The 18,868-nt window shown below is 50.1% G+C and overlaps 7 protein-coding genes across 7 annotated transcripts; 3 read left to right on the top strand and 4 right to left on the bottom strand.

The window, feature by feature from the left end:
• Positions 1-1,670: 1,670 nt before the first annotated feature.
• On the bottom strand, positions 1,671-3,551 carry NCS54_00985200 (MFS domain-containing protein; the record flags this gene model as incomplete). Its single annotated transcript, XM_053155182.1, has 7 exons — positions 1,671-1,712; positions 1,782-2,419; positions 2,468-2,766; positions 2,822-2,860; positions 2,913-3,097; positions 3,157-3,210; positions 3,267-3,551. 7 exons carry the CDS (start codon positions 3,549-3,551, stop codon positions 1,671-1,673), a joined length of 1,542 nt encoding a protein of 513 aa, XP_053011157.1.
• A 668-nt stretch (positions 3,552-4,219) lies between these two features.
• Positions 4,220-7,400, top strand: NCS54_00985100 (Hypothetical protein; the record flags this gene model as incomplete). Its single annotated transcript, XM_053155181.1, has 6 exons — positions 4,220-4,653; positions 4,707-4,917; positions 4,969-5,362; positions 5,411-5,565; positions 5,616-5,681; positions 5,730-7,400. 6 exons carry the CDS (start codon positions 4,220-4,222, stop codon positions 7,398-7,400), a joined length of 2,931 nt encoding a protein of 976 aa, XP_053011156.1.
• A 1,864-nt stretch (positions 7,401-9,264) lies between these two features.
• Positions 9,265-10,575, top strand: NCS54_00985000 (Fungal-trans domain-containing protein; the record flags this gene model as incomplete). The annotated part of the gene is made up of 3 exons (XM_053155180.1): positions 9,265-9,413; positions 9,467-9,795; positions 9,848-10,575. 3 exons carry the CDS (start codon positions 9,265-9,267, stop codon positions 10,573-10,575), a joined length of 1,206 nt encoding a protein of 401 aa, XP_053011155.1.
• A 146-nt stretch (positions 10,576-10,721) lies between these two features.
• NCS54_00984900 (Hypothetical protein) lies at positions 10,722-12,351 on the bottom strand (the record flags this gene model as incomplete). Its single annotated transcript, XM_053155179.1, has 9 exons — positions 10,722-10,961; positions 11,017-11,359; positions 11,439-11,528; positions 11,583-11,595; positions 11,671-11,698; positions 11,761-11,830; positions 11,892-11,933; positions 11,984-12,132; positions 12,211-12,351. The coding sequence occupies 9 exons, from the start codon at positions 12,349-12,351 to the stop codon at positions 10,722-10,724; spliced, it is 1,116 nt and encodes a 371-aa protein (XP_053011154.1).
• A 631-nt stretch (positions 12,352-12,982) lies between these two features.
• NCS54_00984800 (MFS domain-containing protein) lies at positions 12,983-15,052 on the top strand (the record flags this gene model as incomplete). The annotated part of the gene is made up of 11 exons (XM_053155178.1): positions 12,983-13,028; positions 13,091-13,150; positions 13,212-13,225; positions 13,275-13,311; positions 13,374-13,399; positions 13,451-13,524; positions 13,581-13,677; positions 13,727-13,988; positions 14,042-14,234; positions 14,290-14,836; positions 14,888-15,052. The coding sequence occupies 11 exons, from the start codon at positions 12,983-12,985 to the stop codon at positions 15,050-15,052; spliced, it is 1,521 nt and encodes a 506-aa protein (XP_053011153.1).
• A 209-nt stretch (positions 15,053-15,261) lies between these two features.
• On the bottom strand, positions 15,262-16,744 carry NCS54_00984700 (Hypothetical protein; the record flags this gene model as incomplete). Its single annotated transcript, XM_053155177.1, has 8 exons — positions 15,262-15,313; positions 15,365-15,997; positions 16,049-16,089; positions 16,141-16,207; positions 16,283-16,324; positions 16,396-16,494; positions 16,546-16,595; positions 16,649-16,744. 8 exons carry the CDS (start codon positions 16,742-16,744, stop codon positions 15,262-15,264), a joined length of 1,080 nt encoding a protein of 359 aa, XP_053011152.1.
• Positions 16,745-17,799: 1,055 nt separating this feature from the next.
• Positions 17,800-18,813, bottom strand: NCS54_00984600 (Hypothetical protein; the record flags this gene model as incomplete). The annotated part of the gene is made up of 1 exon (XM_053155176.1): positions 17,800-18,813. One exon carries the CDS (start codon positions 18,811-18,813, stop codon positions 17,800-17,802), a length of 1,014 nt encoding a protein of 337 aa, XP_053011151.1.
• Between the last annotated feature and the right edge of the window lie 55 nt (positions 18,814-18,868).

Below are 18,868 nucleotides of genomic sequence, written 5' to 3'. Positions count from 1 at the left end.
CCAGGGACCCCGATCCCGGGCCAGGTCTTTGCGCTCCGTGCAAAGCAGCCACCTACCCTATAGACTGACATATAGGTTGCACTATTTCGTTCTTGATGGCTACCGCCGTTGAGCACAGATGATGCCTACATTTTCTGGGTAGCTATGATACTCCATAGCCTTGGATTTAAATTGAGTTATGTAGTCTTTATTGTGGTCACTCAACAGTTGTGTCTTTTGGAGTTATGGCTGATGGCCTTTTTTGGAGTCGTCATTGATAAATACGATTTGTTGTTAAATCACTACGGCAAAAGTGAAAGACCCTGGTCAACAAGTATCGCGACTATTATACTTCGTATCCCTTGCCAAAATATTGAAGTAAGTTTCTCACCGCGATCCCAAGTTGTTTGCTTATTTATCAGCTGCGCTGGAGCTGCGCTGAGACATTGGGATCCACTCTACGGCTCGGGGAAAGGGGTGTCGCAACGTGTAGGCCAGCAAACAAAAGCCAGGGTCCAGACCGTGACTATTGGTGTGGCCAGACGCCATGGCTTGCGAACTCGTTCAATAGCTCAGCGCTATTTTGCTGATTGTCAAGATTTAGCTGCGATCCTTAATTTCCCGTCATCTGCTTGTCGTTGAAAAGAAGTCTCACCTCCCGTTTCCACCTTCTCGGTAGCCTGAATCTTTATCTAAACTAACCTCAGTCGTTCTTTTTGCTCTGTCGTGTTGAGATCATGCATGCAAAGTCTCTCTTGTCTTTGGCCCTTGGGCTTCTTGCGGCTGATGCTGTGGTCGCCGGTCTGTGTCGGCCGCAATCCTCAGGTACGTTAATATGGCGTTGTAGTTTCTGCGGTACTCTGACTGACGCCCTTTCTGCTCAGACACGTCGTCAGCTGTCTCGTCGACAGCGTCATCTATTTCGGCTTCTTCAACGATCTAGTCCCTCTCCTCAACCATGTCCCATTCGACCACAGAGACTACCTCTACTACGGAGCCCCTCACTTTGACGACGTCTTCCTCTTCTGATCTATCCTCTACGTCAACAACTTTCTTCACCACAATTATGTCCTCCGACTCCACAGCGGTCGAGACCTCAACATCCGCACCTACGACCACGAGTTCAACAGCCCCGTACGATCCCATTCCCACCTTCAAAATTATGGCTGTTGGTGGCCCCGTGCCCGGCGCAGTACTCAGGTCAACCGGCCAGCAGGGGAGTATTCTCACTTTTAACCCCACCTATAGCGGTACCCGTGTCCTCTCCTTCTCCTTTGAGCATAGCACCAGCCATGTTCGCGAGAGTAATGGCATGTACATGTGCCTCGACTTTGGCGGTGGCCTGTCCACCGTCACTGTGTGTGGCTCTGAGTCGGACAGCATCAAGTATCTTACCTGCACAGTCATGCCTGATCTCACCCTTTTGTGCAGTGGACCAGATGGACACCGGTACTTTGACGACGAAGGCGAGCAACACTCTTATGAGACTGGCGCCACAGTTGATCACTTATATGTCAGATGGGAAGGCCAGGGATATTACACCTACATTGGAGGCGCCAATGTTGTTGGTGGGGGTTTGGTCGCGGTCAAATATGGGTTGGAACAGGTGAATTAGCCTTGATGTAGGCGAGACACTGCTCTGATCGGACTTCGAGATAAGGTCATGTTGCCTAGAATTCTGCCTAGTACATCTATCTCTCTTTCTCTGAAGTCTGAGCTTCTAGTAATGGTATCTAAAGTGCGCGTTTTTCTCATGGAGGGTTAGTTATGAAAGTCAATTCATTTCAGGCCGCAGGACTTACATTGTCGGCGATATCCTCGAAAGCATGAGCAAAGTCAACATCGTCAACAACCTCGCCGCTGGCGACCATAGCGTCTCGTTTCTTGTTCATAAAGACATAGTATGTTCGAAGGGTAATCAAGACCAACTCAAGGAACACAAAGCATCCGAGAATGATGGCCAGAGCAAGGAAATAACGTGGCGCATCCTTGTCTCTAAAACACTGAGGGCCAATGGCATTACCCAAAGCCCAAAAGACGAAGTTGCTGGCAATGACAACTGACTTCTTGGTCTGGCCCGCAACATTTCGGGATACAAGAGATAGTGCTAGGCCAGAGCAGGTCCAAAATGAGTAAATGATGTAGTATGCAATCAGGAGCCCGACTCTTTTGTCGTGGTGGAACGGCTGGGAGATGAGCACCACAACGCCAGCAATGGTGGGCAAAAGACCAAGCATCATAATGAGAATGGTCTGCCTGAACTTCCGGTCAGCCCATGCCGAGGTCAGCATGACAGTGAGCATAACGATGCCGATTGGCATTTGCAGAAGCTGAGTCTCCCAGGTAGAAAAGCCGAAAGACTTGACGAGGATGTTGGCGTAGGCCCCAATACCACCGGCAGGCAGAGTTGTGCAGATCTGAATCAAAGCGAACGCATAAACTTTCGAAATATTAGTACGTGAGTTAAAATCTTCGGGGGAGCACTCACCTTGAGGATCCGAGATAGCGTGGAAGATCTGTTCCTTGCGAAACACACGATTCTGAACTCCAGTTCTGTTTTCTCGCACCCGCTCAACCATGAGCTTCTTGTCTTCTTCTGACCAGCACTTCGCCTTCATGGGCGAGTCGGGCATCCAAAAGAGAACAAAGACGCCCCAGAACACAGTCGCTATTCCATATGTCATAAAAAGGGCCTGCCATGACTTGATCGGGGAGGTCGAGGGAACGAAGGAGAAGGCAAATGCAAGAAGCCCGCCTAGAATCTGTTGGATACCGTTCATCATGTACCTAGAGAGCAGAGATATTAGTATCCAGAGAAGCATGAGGTAAACGGCTGACTTACCAATACACAATAGTGCTCGCCTGTTCCTCCTTCTTGTACCTATGAGATCCAAGATTAGTGGGAAATTCTGGCAAGATAAAACTGCACTCACCATGTAGAGGAAAGAAGCACAAAAGCAGGCTGACAGACTGCCTCAAAGCCACCAAGGAAAGCACGGAGGACAACGAGTCCGACAAAGTTGGGAGCAGCAGCATGCAAAGCCAATGTGGTCCCCCAGAGAATGATGTTAATCGACAGCCACTTTGCAATGGGTAGGCGTTGGAGGAGGTAATTTTCCTAAATCACATTAGCACGATCAAATCCACTGTTGTTGTCGAGGTTGATGGATGGCCTACAGGATACTCAACCACAAGAACGACGAGATACATGATGGTTGTGAACCACGAATACTACAACCAGTCAGATGTGCTTGCTTGAACCAAATCTCGACGTTTGTTTGACGAACCTGGTTCGGGGCAAGGTTCGCGTCCTGGATGATGCCCATGATCGAGGCAAACGACATGGTGCCTCTATCAAGTGACTGGGTAAAGTAGGTGACGACCATGATAACCAAAATGCGCTTGTCTATCATCCTCTTGAGTCGCTTGTTCGTGTCCTCGTCGATCCGGACTCGTGACTCGGCGACATATTGTGCAACTTCGTTATCGACGAGATCGAGTTTCGCTTGGTTCTTGCCGACCTCGCCATCTTCAGCGTGGATCGGCGTGTTGACTTCGTGGTCTGGCTTCATGATGATTGAGAGGAATGGCGAAAGAAGATGATAACTTAATCAGGTTGGCCGATACAATGGGCACAGTAATGGACGGGGGGTTGACCTTATATGAGTCGATGAGTCTCGATACCAGCTCGAACGACACCCTCTTCTTTCCCCAGAAGGAGCCCCACGGGGAAGAACAAGGTCAGAGTCATTGGGAAGAGGGTCGTGGGGAATTGGAGCAGGGTCAAACAAAGTCGTCCTCAACCAGGGGCAACAATCATGACTACGCCAGGAGAGGAATGGCCCAACAACCCGCCCGACACCATCAGTCACCCATCGGTTCTCATTGGCTGTCGTCCACAGGGATAAACCCCTCAGTCCTCGGAGCCCGCACGAATGTCACCACGCCAATTGCCCGAACCCGAGTCAACTCCATCTTTTGCCGTGGACGGACACTTGAGCAAAAGCCCTCGAGTCGGCTTCTGCGTTGCAATTGGCCGGCTCCTTATCCGCATCATGATGCAACAGCTACTCCATCTCAATGATCATCCGAGATGCCATCAACTCCACCCACGGTGGGATACGAGTGGAGAAACATGACTGGAGCTGTATCCCCGATGATATAAGACTTCTGCGAGGGGTCGAGCAAGGGCCCGAGGTACTGTCTTCAGCTCGAATCATCTCAAACACAACGTCTTACCATGCTTGAAGAACAATTCATCCAGTTCAGCCCCGGTGGCACCGATCTCGTTGACGCTACCATTCTTGTGGACGAGTCCGACTTTGCTGGTGTGAAGATAGCTGCTCGCAGCTTGTCCCAGGATTTTGCCAGGGTAACAAAGAAAGATCCTCCCCCCGTCGACATAGTCGAAAACTCGAAAGACATCACAACAGGAGGCTCGAGAGTAGCCATTATTGTCGGTTCCGTTGAGTCGAGTCCGTTATTGCAACGTCTTGAAAGGGAGAATGGCGTTCAGTATAGCGCCATCAGAGGGAAGTGGGAGTCTTTCCTCACAGCCTTGGTCGATAAGCCCCTCGGAGGCTGGTTTGATAAGGCACTTGTGATTGCTGGTAGCGACAAGAGGGGCGCCATTTTTGGTATCTACACACTGTCTGAGCAGATCGGAGTATCCCCGTAAGTGAGCCGGCTAAGAATATCATAGCCAAGTGAGGACTGACACGGACTAGGTGGTACTGGTGGGCCGATGTACCATCAAAATATCACCCGACCATCTGTGCAAGCCCCAAGTCAACGACACATGGCGAGCCCTCGATCAAGTATCGAGGGATCTTCCTCAATGATGAGGCTCCAGCTATGACAGGTTGGGTCCTGGAGAAATTTGGCAAGTACAATTCGGAGTTCTACAAGAAGGTCTTCGAACTTCTACTTCGTCTCAAGGTGAGCAAGCATTCTTTTGGATCCATTCGGGAAACTAATGAGTGCCGCCAGGCAAACTTCATGTGGCCTGCCATGTGGCCTGGATACCCGAACCCGGGGGCAAACTTCTTTCTGGATGACCCAGACAACCAGCGAGTAGCTGATGAATATGGCATTGTCATGTCAACATCTCACCATGAGCCAATGCAACGTCTCACAAACGAATGGGTTCTAGAGAACGGAGAAGGAACTTGGGACTGGGACAACAACAAGGAGAAGATGACGCAGTTTTTTGAGCATGGAGCCCAAAGAGCCAAAGGTTACGAGTCATACTTCACCATTGGCATGAGAGGAGAATATGACCGCAGGATCAAGGCGTGTGACCCAGCTGCAGCCATCTCGGATGCCATCAAGACTCAGCGCGAGGTAATCAGTCATGTTTATGGCAGCAGCGACAAAGTTCCACGTAAGTGTTTGACCCTGGGTGAAACTGAGGCGATCTGACATCTTGCAGAACTCCTTCCTCTATACAGAGACATTGAGCAGCTCTATGACACTGGCCGGATCCATGTTCCCGACGACGTGACATTGCTGTTCCAAGATGACAATAATGGCACCATCCGCCGTCTCCCCACCAAGATAGAACGTGCTCGAAAGGGTGGTTCTGGTGTGCGTCTCCAGCTTGCTCCCTTGAGGATACCGCTGCTAACAGCGTCCAGCTCTACTACCATTTCGAGTACGTCGGTCTGCCACGGAGCTACAAGTGGATAAACAGTGTCTCGCTGGTAGGTTTAGCTATTACATGAAATAATTCACTGCTAAGAAACCTCTAGGGAAAAGCATGGCACCAGCTTCGACATGCGTACAACCGCAATGTTCGAGAGATCTGGATCTTCAATGTGGGCGATCTGAAGCCACTGGAGACTCCAATCACATGGGCTATGAGTCTAGCATGGGATATCAACCGGATTACATCAGAAAACCTGGGTCACTTCCTCCAAGAGACGGCAGAAAATACCTTTGGCTCTGAGCTGAGCTGCGAGATTGGCCGTGTCTATCATGAATACGATCGTCTGGTCTCTTTGCGCAAGCATGAGCTTATCGAGCCCACTACCTTTTCCCTACTGCACTACAATGAAGCCGAGACTGTTCTTGGCCGATGGGAGAAGCTATTAGAGGATGCCAAATTGGTATATGACCGCCTCACGGAGGAGCAGAAACCCGCCGGATACCAGCTTATCCTTCACCCTGTCAAGTCGAGTCACATTTTTGTCGCCCTACGCGTAATGCAGGCACGCAACCAACTCTACGCACGACAGAGGCGCAACACCGCCAATACCACGGCCCAGAGTACTCTTGACCTATTCGATGCGGACTTTGATGTGCAGCTCGAGTACCACTCGCTGCTCGGCGGCAAATGGAACCAGATGCTGAGGCAGACACATCTTGGATATGAAGACACCTGGCACGCGCCCTCTCGAGATATGATCACGGGTTTGGGATATGTGCAACGGCGTCAAGACTCCAATCCTATAGTCGGACAGATGGGCGTCTGTGTTGAGGGTCATCTGGGCGTCCGTCCAGGTCTCATTAACGAGGAGTCTGAACGGACGCATCCCAGTCGCCGTGACCTTGTACCGGGCTTGACACTGGGAACCATGAGCCAATACGGCCCTATTTCTAGGTGGTTCGAGATCTGGACCCGTGGCACTCCGACGATTAACTGGACGGCATCGACATCCTACGCTTGGCTACAACTGTCCAGCTCCTCGGGGTTCTTGGTGCCTGGCAGGGATGATGTGAGAGTCCATGTCACTGTCGACTGGAACCAAGTCCCTGATAACTTTGATCAAGAAGTTTTGATCGATGTTAAATCCGGTATCGGCGATTTTGAGCAGATCCATGTGCCAATTGTGGGACGGCGTGCCCCTGATACCTTTCAGCAAGGCTTCATTGAGGGTCCTGGTTATGTCTCTATGCCTGCTACGAGGGGCATCTTCGGCCACGACTATATAGTCATGCCAGACTGTGGTAGGTCTGAAGATGGATCTGTTGGACTGGACCTTACACGCAATGTGAACGGCACAGCCGGCTTCCTAGCATATCACCTGTACCAGTTCTCAGACACCCGCACAGCAAAAGTTCTCCTTGAATTCGGCATCACACTCACCACATCGGCTGAAGACGTCCTATCGTACGACTTGCAGTTGAATGAAGGGCCTGTCACACACCACAACATTGAACAATATACTGAGGCCAGCAACCGCTTTGGCTTGAAGTTGGGAGTTCCGCGTGCTGAGGGTTGGATGAAGGCGGCAAGCGATCTAGTCTGGAATGTGTCGCATGAAGTGGATAGTCTCAAGCCCGGGCCCCAGGTTGTCAAGATTAGGCTTTGTCATCAGAATGTATTGCTCGAGAAGGTGGTAGTGGACTTTGGGGGTGTTCGAGAGAGTTATTTGGGGCCACCACCGAGTTACAAAATCGAGGATGCTTGCAGGTGTTGAAGTTATTCGGGAGACATAGACGCGAAGGAATCTTCTGTGCCATCTCTTAGGTATTATTAGCAAAAACAGACAATGCGGCAGAAGCTATGGCGAGTTCATGACTCAAGAACCGAGAACCCCTGGCCACGCACAGTATGGGATCAACCAGGCCAACTTTACCTACTTCAAAGCCCCGCAATTTCTTGTTTACCCCGCGGGGACTATTTAAAGGCCCTCGGAGCCCGCATTAATTCCACATGTTCTTTTCTCCGCTCCCCGAATCTCCACCATCCGCATTACATGCAACGACATGACTCCTTCTCCAGCCAACACAACGGAATCGGAAATACCTTCATGTCACGGGTGTCGCCGTCGAAAGCTCAAATGCTCCAGAGAGCAGCCATCCTGCGCCAATTGCCAACGGTCAAGTGAGCCTAGTCACGACCTCTTTCATGATGCTTGCGCTAAGTTGACAGATGAGCCCTGTGTGTACGATGCAAAGAAAAATAAACCAGGCGTCAAAGTTGGAGCTGTTGAAGGTCTGAGTAGACGTTTGGGTATGTTTTCGGAAACAAGGTCTCACTGCAGGATATATTTGCTCAGTCATTCCAGAGACGCTTGAGCAAGCTTTTCACGATCAAGCAATACAACAGAACATCACAGCGAGCTTCGACTCAAGCAACGTTACCTCAAGTATTGCTCATCTCACAGGGGCTATCACGTCGTTGGCCTCAGAGATTCAGAAACTTTCTTCAAGACCCTCCCCTTCACATGCATCAGCTCTCAACGGCGACAGGGATGATCCCGATGAAGGGATCCGCTCTCACAAGAGGAGACGGGTTCAGGGTCACAAATCGGGATCTCGCACCCAAGAGACGCCATCGCCAAACGAAACAATCCAGTCCCTGCCACTAGGTCTCGTCGAAGAGCTCGTGCAACTTTACTTTGACAGAGTCTTTTACTGGATTCCCGTCATACACTACCCTCGTTTTAGGGAAGAGATCAAACAGGTATCTGGCCGGCAAAGGCTACGTGTGGTGCTTGATGCAATGTTAGTTGCAACATTGCGGTTTGTTGACGGAAGAAGATATGGTTTATCGGATGATGATATCCAGCGCCTTGTCGAAGAAAGACGCAATTCGGTACTGATATCTGTCATGAGGTCATTGTCTATCGAGAACCTACAGTCACTAGTTATCTTGGCCTTTACGACTGTAAGTTGTTTCAGCCCGTCACTCAAGACTCGGCCCCGGTACTGTTCCCTCTTCATTAGTTGACATCATTTTCCTAGATTAGAAACGGAGAGCCATCCGAGACATGGTCCATTATCGCTTCGATGACTAGGACTGTTGATTTCTTGCAGTTAACGACGGAAGGAGAACACGCCAAGACTCGGCACTTAGTCCCTGCAATGCCCTTGTCAACTCCGATAGATTGGGTTCAAGAAGAGGAAAGACGACGAGTATTCTGGAACGTCTTCAACCTTGACAGGTAAGCTACCTACTCAAAGTGTGTAGTAATATGCTAACACTCAAAGAAAGATATTGCTCCATCACAACAGGGCAAGCTATCTCATACCCAAGTTGTACGATAAGAATACTGATTGAGTTGAGACAGATGGAGCACCGGCATCGCCAGTGACAAGATAAACCGTAGGTTACCAGCGAATGGGTCGTATTGGTATGCAGAAACGCCCGTGGTGTGCCCATACTTTACAATATCTGTTCCACCAGACGCTGCAATCGGCAGCCCGTACGCACTCGCTCACACACAGTGTTCAACTTGCGGGCAGGTCTCGACAGCGGAGACTTGCAATTCGAATATTACAGTTGCAACCGGTGCCGGAAATCCAAGCCTCGCAGATGAACCCTCAAGTGCCTCGTCGATGGGTGGGTTCTCATATGCTGTTCAGGCAACTGAGTACTTGAATCGAATTGCCACCTGCTTTCTGTATCCCGAGATCGATTTCGATGATCAACAGCAGGTCATAGCTTGGTTGACCCGGTTCAAAGAACTGGACCTTCAACTCGTCCAGTAAGTCTCAATTTTCCCTGGTATCTCTTCACCTCGCTGACTCGCTAATCTAGCTGGAAGATGTTTCTACCAAAGAAATGGAGAGATCCGAACCGAGCTCCAGATACGTCCACAGGCCCTCATGACCTGGACCATAGTATGACTCTTGCACATGTTACGCACAATACCTCTATGATCCTTCTACATCATCGCATCGCCTATCCTCCAAGTAGACAGCGCCAGGTCGTTCCGCTGCCGAGTTCATGCAGTGCCGAGACCTGTCGACTAGCGGCCACCAAAACAAGCAACATTGCCGAGACATGGCTCAGAGTGTGCCCTGAGAAGATTGTCGTCGCACCACAGATAGCGTTCTGTACGTTCATTAGCGCTAGGCTCTTACTGGGTGAGTCCTGATACAGCACAAGCCGTCATAATGATTGCTGATGGGGATTTAGTTCACTCTCGTCATTATAGCGAAGCTCTGATGCCCGAATTCTGGGTGCTTGTCCGTAGCCTTGAGAACATGTCCAGACGCTGGGCGGGTGTGACTCGTGGTGACTCGGGCCCTTTTCCCAACCTGGCTGGGAAATACGCATTGCATCTCAGAAAAGCATACGAGATATGTCAACAAGATGTGACATATAATCCCACAGTACTCGACTACGCTGAGAACATAGAACAGGCGATGAGTTATCACGACCGCGATCAGTCTCGGTCTCAACATCCACGGACAGGAGATGACAACGATGACCCAAGAGCTAAGTCAACTTCTATTTCCGGTCAAAAGCTCGGATCGATGCCTTCTCATCCTATGGCCCCCCAAGAATACGTCCCACCCGCGCGGCCACAGAACATCTCAACGGGAACCAGCCCACCAGTTAGGGTAACAGGTACGATTGATCAGCCAGAACACGTGGACAGTATGTCGTTCACCGCGGCAAATCCAGAGGTTCAGGAGCTACCTGAAGATTTGCTAGCCATATCGCAAGCTCTGATGGATCAGAGGTTCGCCGAGATGGATCGCATCATTACTTTGGATGACTCCTGGTTTGAAGCCACCGCGCAGGTGGCAGATGTGTCTTCACTACATGTTCCTGGGTGGAGCACTGCGGAAATGAGGTTCACGGACTTGCAGGGCGATAGAAGTAGTGATACAGGCAGAGACTGGCAAGGAATGCAGTAGATCCACAACCGCTGAACGGCAATCATGGCTGTCGCTTTGCGAGAGAACAACAAGCTAATCCAATAACAATATCAACCAGACTTCTCAATTGAGACTGGCTAATGTGGCTACTTGAGAGAAACATGATGGAGGAAATATCTCTGAGCTCAATCAGCCAAAGGCGGCTTCCGACCCCATACTACCCTCTGCCTATAGTAGGGATGATACTTGCCGGAGTTGATCTCCTTACGGAAATGGGCAATGTAGACTTGGACTTCGGCCTCAGTCCAGCCCAACGTGTTGGCCATAAACAACACGACACCCTCAGTATCTGATAGCGCAACATGTCGGCCAAAGTGACCCAACTCTTTCAAGTGAGTGTCCTTGGGCCAGCCTCCTACTGGTGTCTGGGCGTTTCGCTCAGGTTAGATTCTAAACTCGTCAAGAAGAGGAGATTCTTACCTTGTACTCAAACGTCTGGATGTCCACAAAGCCCGCCGCTTCCATGGCTTTCACCTGGACGTCATCTTCGACAATAGTAAAGTTCATCCCGAACTTTTTACCACCCTCAATGAAGAACTTGCCCCACTGACCAAGTGCAGATTCCTCTTTGACAGTTCCACCATCGCTAGTGAAGAAGGGTGATGGCTCAAAGCTCTCAACCCAACCGTCCGGTCGGCAGCATCGATAGGCTTGAGAGAAAAGTTTGTCCCAGTCAGGAATGCTGCCGACAAGCCAGCGCATGTGGATGTAATCGGCGTGATCGGCAGGGAACGTCCATTCCTGAGTGCAGTCTTCAATTTCACTGAGACGGAAAACACAAGTTAGCAGACATCGCCAGCGGTTCCCAGTGTTGGCACGGTTTCAGTTCTTTTGGAACGCACAATTTCAGGTTCGGTGGAACCCATGAAGGCTGGATTGGCGAGATATCTGTCCCGATGACCTCTGAGCCGGGGTACTCATCGGCAAAATCCCTACCTTCAGTGTCAGTTATCAACAAGCTGGGTGTGGTATATTTGGGGGTTTACATGGCCCAAATGCCTTTTCGATGCGGACAGTGTCAGTCAACTCCAAGTCAAATAGGAAAACATTTCAGTCCTTTGGTCCTTTACTTACCAGTGCCGGTTCCAATGTCAATCACTTTCTGAGCAAGGGATGAATGTTAGCCCCCACAAGATTGTCTGTGGGCGTGGCAAATATGCTTACTTGGACCTTCTCCTTCTCCAGTGGTGCAAGATGAAGCTTGCCGTTAATGCCAAGAGTCAAAGCATGATGGCTAGGGCTAGATCAGTGACTGAACGATGCCATATTTCCAGCAAGAAATGGCCATGACCCACTTGATGTCTAGAAACTCGCTCTGCTTTTCGTCGTTGGCTCCCCTTCCTGGGTCAGCATTTGTTGATAAGAAAAGACATCGGAAAATCATTACCAGTACTGCGCATTTCCCATCTCACGGTGATATGTTCGGCCATGGACCTTTCGATACTCAAAAATGCTTGATGAAATCGAGCTTGTTGAAGATGCCGTACTCAAGCCGGTTGTGGAATCGGCATCCGAATTGTCGCCCACATCGTCGTCCTATAGCTCCGTCAGCGTCCATTTCGCGCTTGGACAGAGTGGATAGTCTTCGGTCGCCATGAACTCAAATCCACGCACCTGAGAAGCTTGTTGCCAGTGAGAAGCTGGGAGAATACCAACGCCGGTGGAACCCTCGGCAGCGTTGGATCCGGTGCTCTTGGGGCTCTCTGGGTCCTTGGAGCTCCTCGGACTCTTGCCGGTTTCTGGAGGCGATGACATGGCTTTGTCCGGGAGAGATTAGGCGTGTGGGCACTGAGCACTAGGAGGACTGGAGAAGTCAAAAGGATAGATAGAAGTCAAAGAAATCTCTCATTGCGGGGTTCCCCCGGTCACCTAAAAAGGCCATGACGAAGAGAGTAGCCAACCACAGTCACATCAGTATCCTTGTTGTATGGATGGTAATTGGTGGATTGAGACATGCATTCGGGCAATACGAGATAAGGTTACAAAGCAGCCAATCTCATGGTTAGTGTCCAATCGGAAGGAATACGCCTATTTGTCATGAACCTAAGCGAGTGGTAGTCTAGCCAGGTCTTGAAATGTTGTGGCTGCTTCAAACAGCTTGGTCTACCATTAACGACCCGCACTACACAAGACGATGTGGGTAACTATAGAAGGCTATGAATAACCATAAAGGCTAAATCGCAAATCTAATCTGATAAAAATTTTCAAATGGTACAGCGGGGCTAAGGAGCATGGCAGGATCAGATAACTACCTATTTAAACCTCCCAAGATCCGATAAACTTGTGCATGGCCAAGTGTCTACCTTTTCCCCTCTCACACGTCCCAGGGATTTAACGACTTGATATTCTCTTATTCCACCTACATTCGCGTGGAAGGCTGTTCAAGATGGACACTGTTGCGAAGAACGAGTCAATCGGGTCCAGAGTTAGGAGTAAGATCGTCACATATCACGCCGCTGCAGCCCCATCTTTCCACAACCACTGATCCTAATAGCATTCTTCCTTGGCGCTGCGGCCAGCACGAAAGAAGAGAGGAGGCTGGTCAGGAAGCTTGGTAAGAAAAACGCTGCAATTAGAATTTCCGTTCCAGATGACTTACTACCTACTGTTGATAGACTTCTTCATCATGGTGAGAGGATCGATCTCAGCTTGCTTGAGCTCAAGTTCACATCTAATAGGTTTACTGCTGCCTCAGTTACTTTTTCAACTTTCTCGGTATGGATGACTTTACGGAAATGGATTGACAGAGTCAAGAAGATGAGCTTACATCGAATTAGATCGCGCAGCATTCGCCAATGCCTACGTATGATGATTCTGTACAGCAAAATGCCCCAAAGCTAACCCTCTTCTTTAGGTTGCAGGCCTCCGTGAAGATTTGAACATGACTGGTGGAGATTACAGCAACGTCCTTGCAGTCACGACTGCCGGGTATGATTATCGCAGACCCCTGATACCCCAGTTCAATGTTCTGATAGACGTAACAGTATGGCCATTGGTCAGCTCCCCCACGGCATTGTCATTCAAAAAGTTGCCCCAAGGATTTGGTTCCCATCCATGGTTGTCATTTGGGCCGGATTGACCGTATTGAGCTGCCCCTCCCACCACGATATACCCTCGCTAACTGCTTCAGATGGTGAGCGCGGCTGCCAAGACTGTGACACAGTTATGTGTCATTCGCTTCTTTCTGGGCCTGGCTGAAGCCAGTACTTATGCTGGCGCAATCTACATCATCAGCTCATGGTACAAGCCGGACGAAATCTCCAAACGCACCGCACTCTTCACTGCATCCGGCCAAGTCGGAACCATGTTTGCTGGTGTCATGATGGCCGCCATCCACAAGGGCATGAACGGCATGAGCGGTTTGCAAGGCTGGCAATGGGTTTTCCTCATTGGTAAATGATTGAAAATCGCTTAACATGACCTGCGCTAACTAGGGTCACTTTAGATGGCATCATCACGCTCCCCATCGCGGTTTTCGGGTTCCTCTATTTTCCTGATACACCAGATCGTACCCAGGCCGAGTATCTCTCCGCTGATGAGAAAAAGCTGGCACGTTCTCGGCTTCCTCCCATTTGTGAAGATGGACATAACATCATGCCACTCTCCCTTGTCAAGCGAGTCTTGATGGCACCGATCTTGTAGGTTTGGCCATCTAGTTTATGGACTTTGTCATGCAACTAACATTGAGACTAGTTGGGTTCTTTTCTTCTGGTCCCCAGTCTGCGCCGCCATTGAAGCCTTCCCCTTCCAGAACAACTTTCTTCTCTGGCTCAAGTATCATTCCGACCATTTCACTCAGAGCCAGATCAATACCTATCCTCTCGGTATCCAGGCCGTCGGCATTGTAGCAAATATGCTCGCAGCTTGGCATATGGACGCCACTGGCCAACGGATTCCGGCGGCCATTGTAGCCATCCTCTTCCAAGTTGTGGCTGGGTCTATGCTTCTCGTCCGTGATATTCCTTTCGCAGGGACATTCTTCGCATTTTATCTCAGTGGAACAGCGTATGCTGTGAACCCTTTGATCTTCGGATGGGCAGGCCTCATTCTGCAGCGTAGTGGTGATGATGCTGTGCGGAGCGTCACCCTATACTCCATGAACATTGGTTCAATGGTGCTGTGGACATTCTGGGGCATCCTATTCTACTCGGGAGCTGACACACCATACTGGAAAAAGGGCTGCATTGTTCTCCTCGTTTGCTGTTTCGTCATGTTCTGTTACATGTGGCTGGTGTACAAGGTATGAACTATGCCTGCTCTCCTACTTCTACATACTTACTGACATTTGCAGGTCGACAAGCACACTGCAAAGAAATATCGCGACCGCATGCCTGGAGCCATTGATCCAGAAATCAAGCTTTCAGAGCCCGTTGAGCTGGCAGAGCAAGAGGTGCCTACTGTTGCGGGGAAGGATGACAAGACCACCGCCCAGAAGGAAGTAAATAGCCCGCAATAACTCTAGAGGCATCCTTTGTATCTCAATCTGTCGGGCTTCCTTTCATAGATATTGAATAAATAGTCTTGTGAAGATAATGAAGATATCTCTTGCTCAGCGTTCTCTCGTTTGCGCTTTAAGCGGACTATAGTGTTGTTGCCAACAATGTGCCCCAACAAAGCCATTAGCCACAGTAATAAAGAATTTACTAAGTAAGACACCAATACTACCTAGGATTGAGTAGTAGTTGCTTCCTCTGGTTTCCTTCCGTAAACCAAAGTCCTGTGTCTGGTTAGTAAAACATTTCAATACTCTGGAGTCTAGATTACTTACACCTCATAATAAGGGTTCAGCTTCTTATTCCTCAAAGCCTGCCTCATCTCGGCAATAAACACCTGACATTTATCATACTGCCATCCCATAACCTGCGTCAACAGGTATAGCCCAAAGCCCTCCAACCCCCCGTCAACGAACATCTGCACAAATGACCCAATCTCTTTCAACTTTGGATCAGACGCCCACGCACTCATCGGAAGCCTAAACTTGCGCTCCGAGACGTCCACGAAGCCGGCCTCGTCCATGAGATCTCTCATTCGTGAGCCGATGGCAATCTTGAACGTTTTGCCCATCTTTTCACCTGCCTCTTGGAAGACGGCATTCCAGCGGTGATAAATGTGCTGAGGGTCTGTCACTACATCCGAATGGGCACGGATGTCGAGTTCAAGGTCCTCAAACCAGCCTCCTGGCTTGAGGTGGCGGAAAGCTTTGGCATAGAGAGCGGACCAGTCATCGATGCTACCGTAGAGGTCGCGGATGTGGATGTAGTCAAAGTGATCGGTTGGCCAAGTCCAATCAAGCTGGGCATCGTCGATGTGGAACTCGCAGTTTGGGGGGATCCAAGAGGGTTGAATAGGGGAGATGTCGGTGCCGATCACTTGGGCTGAGGGGAACTGGTCGGCAAAGTCACTGTAGAAATGTTAACCAAGGTTGGTCAATGAAGACCTGTGGGAGCCTAACATAGCCCATATACCGGTACCGGTCCCTACATCCAACACGCGCTAAGAAACTATTATTCTAGGTTCTAAATGCCAAAGATAGTAGTCACGTGCCTGTGGATGGCTGCCAATTGGCGCTTGGTGAAGCTTATTGTCGAAATAGAGAAGTATATAGTGGTGTCTGTAAGACCGTTGAGCGAAAATGGCACACTGAGGCATCGTACAGAGCATGCTGCCAGGACATTCGTTGACTCACGTAATGTCTAGACCTTCATTTTGCCGCTCGTCGTTGGGTGCCCTGCCGATTCATGTCAGCTCCGCTCGCGATATCATGCCAGCCGTCGCATTTTGCGATTACGGATATCTCACCAGTACTCAGTTGTCTTGGAGTTCCCGTAGGTGCGACCGTGGATATTTCGGAAGTCTCGGATGCTGTCTGTTAGAGAAGCTGTCGACTCAATTTCCTGACTAGAACACGTCAACGCGCACGGTCACTGTTCAGATGAGAGAGGTTGCTACCTCAACACCGAAGGTGCATCGTCGTGGTCGCCTCCCTCGAACTCCGGGTCCTGCAATCGCGCAAAGGTTAGTGGGAATGCAACCGAGGGGGCATAAAACGTACTGCTACAATTGGAGCTGACGTGGCAGCCCCCGTTGCAGACTTGGGGCTGGAGGCTGGAGAGGCGGGAGAGGCTGTCTTGGACTTGGGGCTAGACATGGTGCCGTACAAGACTCAAACTTGAGCTGAAACTTTTGAATGATGGGAAAGAGTTGTCGAAAAGAGACAATGAGTTCTGGAAAGAAGAGAGATACCCCTCAGACTTCAAGACAGGTGATCGGCCAAGGTAACCAGGCCCCCACGCTTGACCCTTGCTCTCCATGCGGGGAGAAATGACCTCCTTCATGACAGCCAGTGAGAGGAGCATAAAGATGCAATGTGTGGACCTTGTGTCGGTTCAAGGATCAAATTGCAACCATACCTCCCGCGTTTCAAAACAACAAATTCACTGCCATGAGGGGGCGGCCACAATTCGCTCATTGCTGGGGTGGAAGGGTTTGGATTATTATGGCTGTGTTCACCTGCGCACTAGTACCTTAATAAGAGATATTGAATTTCTAATCAGGAATAAGGATCCGATATTAGAAGACTATCCGATTTAGACGATGGTGGTGGAGTGTGCGCGCCAGAGATGTGTACATACCTGTAAGTGTCTGCACTATTCATTGTTGCTACGAAATTAGCTACCTACGTGATCTTCAAGGCATGCAATCATGGCCCAAGGAGGGGTTAAGAGGGGGGGGTTGTCTAAGTTCTTTCTCCTAAAGACGGGGTAGGTTTTCGAATTAATATCTCAACCTCCTCTAGGGTATGGTCTTCTAGACTTCAGGTAAGCCAGCAAGAGCACGAGTTTTGGCTCATGGTACATTAGAAATATGATTATCAATCTCATCTAGGTTTGATGCTTCGATGTATCGCCATGTGTTATCGAGTACTAGATAGGAACTGTATTTCTTTTGCTGGGGTTGTCTTAATCTGCTCTCTAGGTATGTGGTGAGGTTCAACCACGTTGATAAGATCCTTGGTGAAATTAAAACGAATAACGTGCTTCCTGACCTGTTCAAATGATGGCGGGATCAAAAAGATCAGCCAATTCTTTTACCACCGTAGCACACGTGGGGTACAGTGATAGCATGTAGTAACGGCAGGTTAGGCATGTATCTTGGGAATAAATTAGCCGATTTAAGAACGAATAGAGATTGAATAGCGTGAGATTAATCCTTAGACCAAAAATTGGAAACCCCATCCTCTTCAGTCTCTTCAGGTCCACCCAAACGCCTGCCCTCAAGATGCTCCTGGACAGTCTGGTAAATGGCATCAATAACTCTCTTCTCTTCGTCGCTCCAATAACTCAGCCCAGGTACTTCCCGTGTTCCTTCGTTCCTCCAACTGGACACCACATCCGCTACCTCCAGAAAGATGCGCTCTACCCGCCCCCATAAACGAACCCGGACCTCTCTATCCCCCTCGCGCAGTGCAACGTCCTCCATTGACCAGGCCTGTAAGTCCAAGGCGTACATTTCACGCAGTAGGGCCATGCAACGTTCTATCTGCCGACCCTTCTGCCGCGTTTCTTCGGCCCAGTGCCGTTGGCCGTCGCGTGAGGAAGACCCTGACCTCCTGTACGGCTTTGCTGCTAACTCCCAGCTAATTTCGACGGGTCGCTGGGTCGGTTGCCGCTCCGGCGTCTTGTAGTACTTGTTGATGGAGCTGTCGTTCTTGAGGGCTGAGGGCCGGGGATGTCGCAGCGGCTGGCGTGGCAGTCGTGACTCCAACCCGATGGCCTCTTCGGCTGGTCGGGGGCGGTCATCCTCAGTGTTATGCCGGTGAGCATTACGGCTAGACGGTCGGCTGGGGACCGAGTGATGGCAGCCCATGACCAGATACGTGGTGATGAGAAGAATGAATAAGACAATGAGACCGTGGGTGAGGCCGACGATGTTTGAGTGTGCTGGCCCAACTTTGGTGGCACCGATACCTTCAATGGTGCTGGCACATGAGAAGTTTTCGCAGGGCTGGGTCCATTCACAGAGAGAGCCACCACAGGGGTAGACTATCGTGTCATTAGGCCAGTCTTTGGTAGCGTTCCCGCGGTCCCAGGATCCCTTGATGCCTACGAGATTGGCCGGGAATGGCTGTAGCCGCCACCTCTTAGTCGTGACGTTGAGCGCTGCGACGGGGTATGCGAGGAGGTCGTCAGGCGTTGACTTCAAGTGCCAGGCTTCCATGAGTATCGAGAAAGGAAAGCTTGAAGGAACAGATACGGGTTTCCCGCCATGAATG

Source organism: Fusarium falciforme, chromosome 7 (assembly GCF_026873545.1).
Source record: "Fusarium falciforme chromosome 7, complete sequence".
Classification (NCBI taxonomy): Eukaryota; Fungi; Ascomycota; class Sordariomycetes; order Hypocreales; family Nectriaceae; genus Fusarium; species Fusarium falciforme.
Note: the sequence above shows the minus strand (reverse complement) of the source record. Positions and strands in the feature narration are given on the sequence as shown.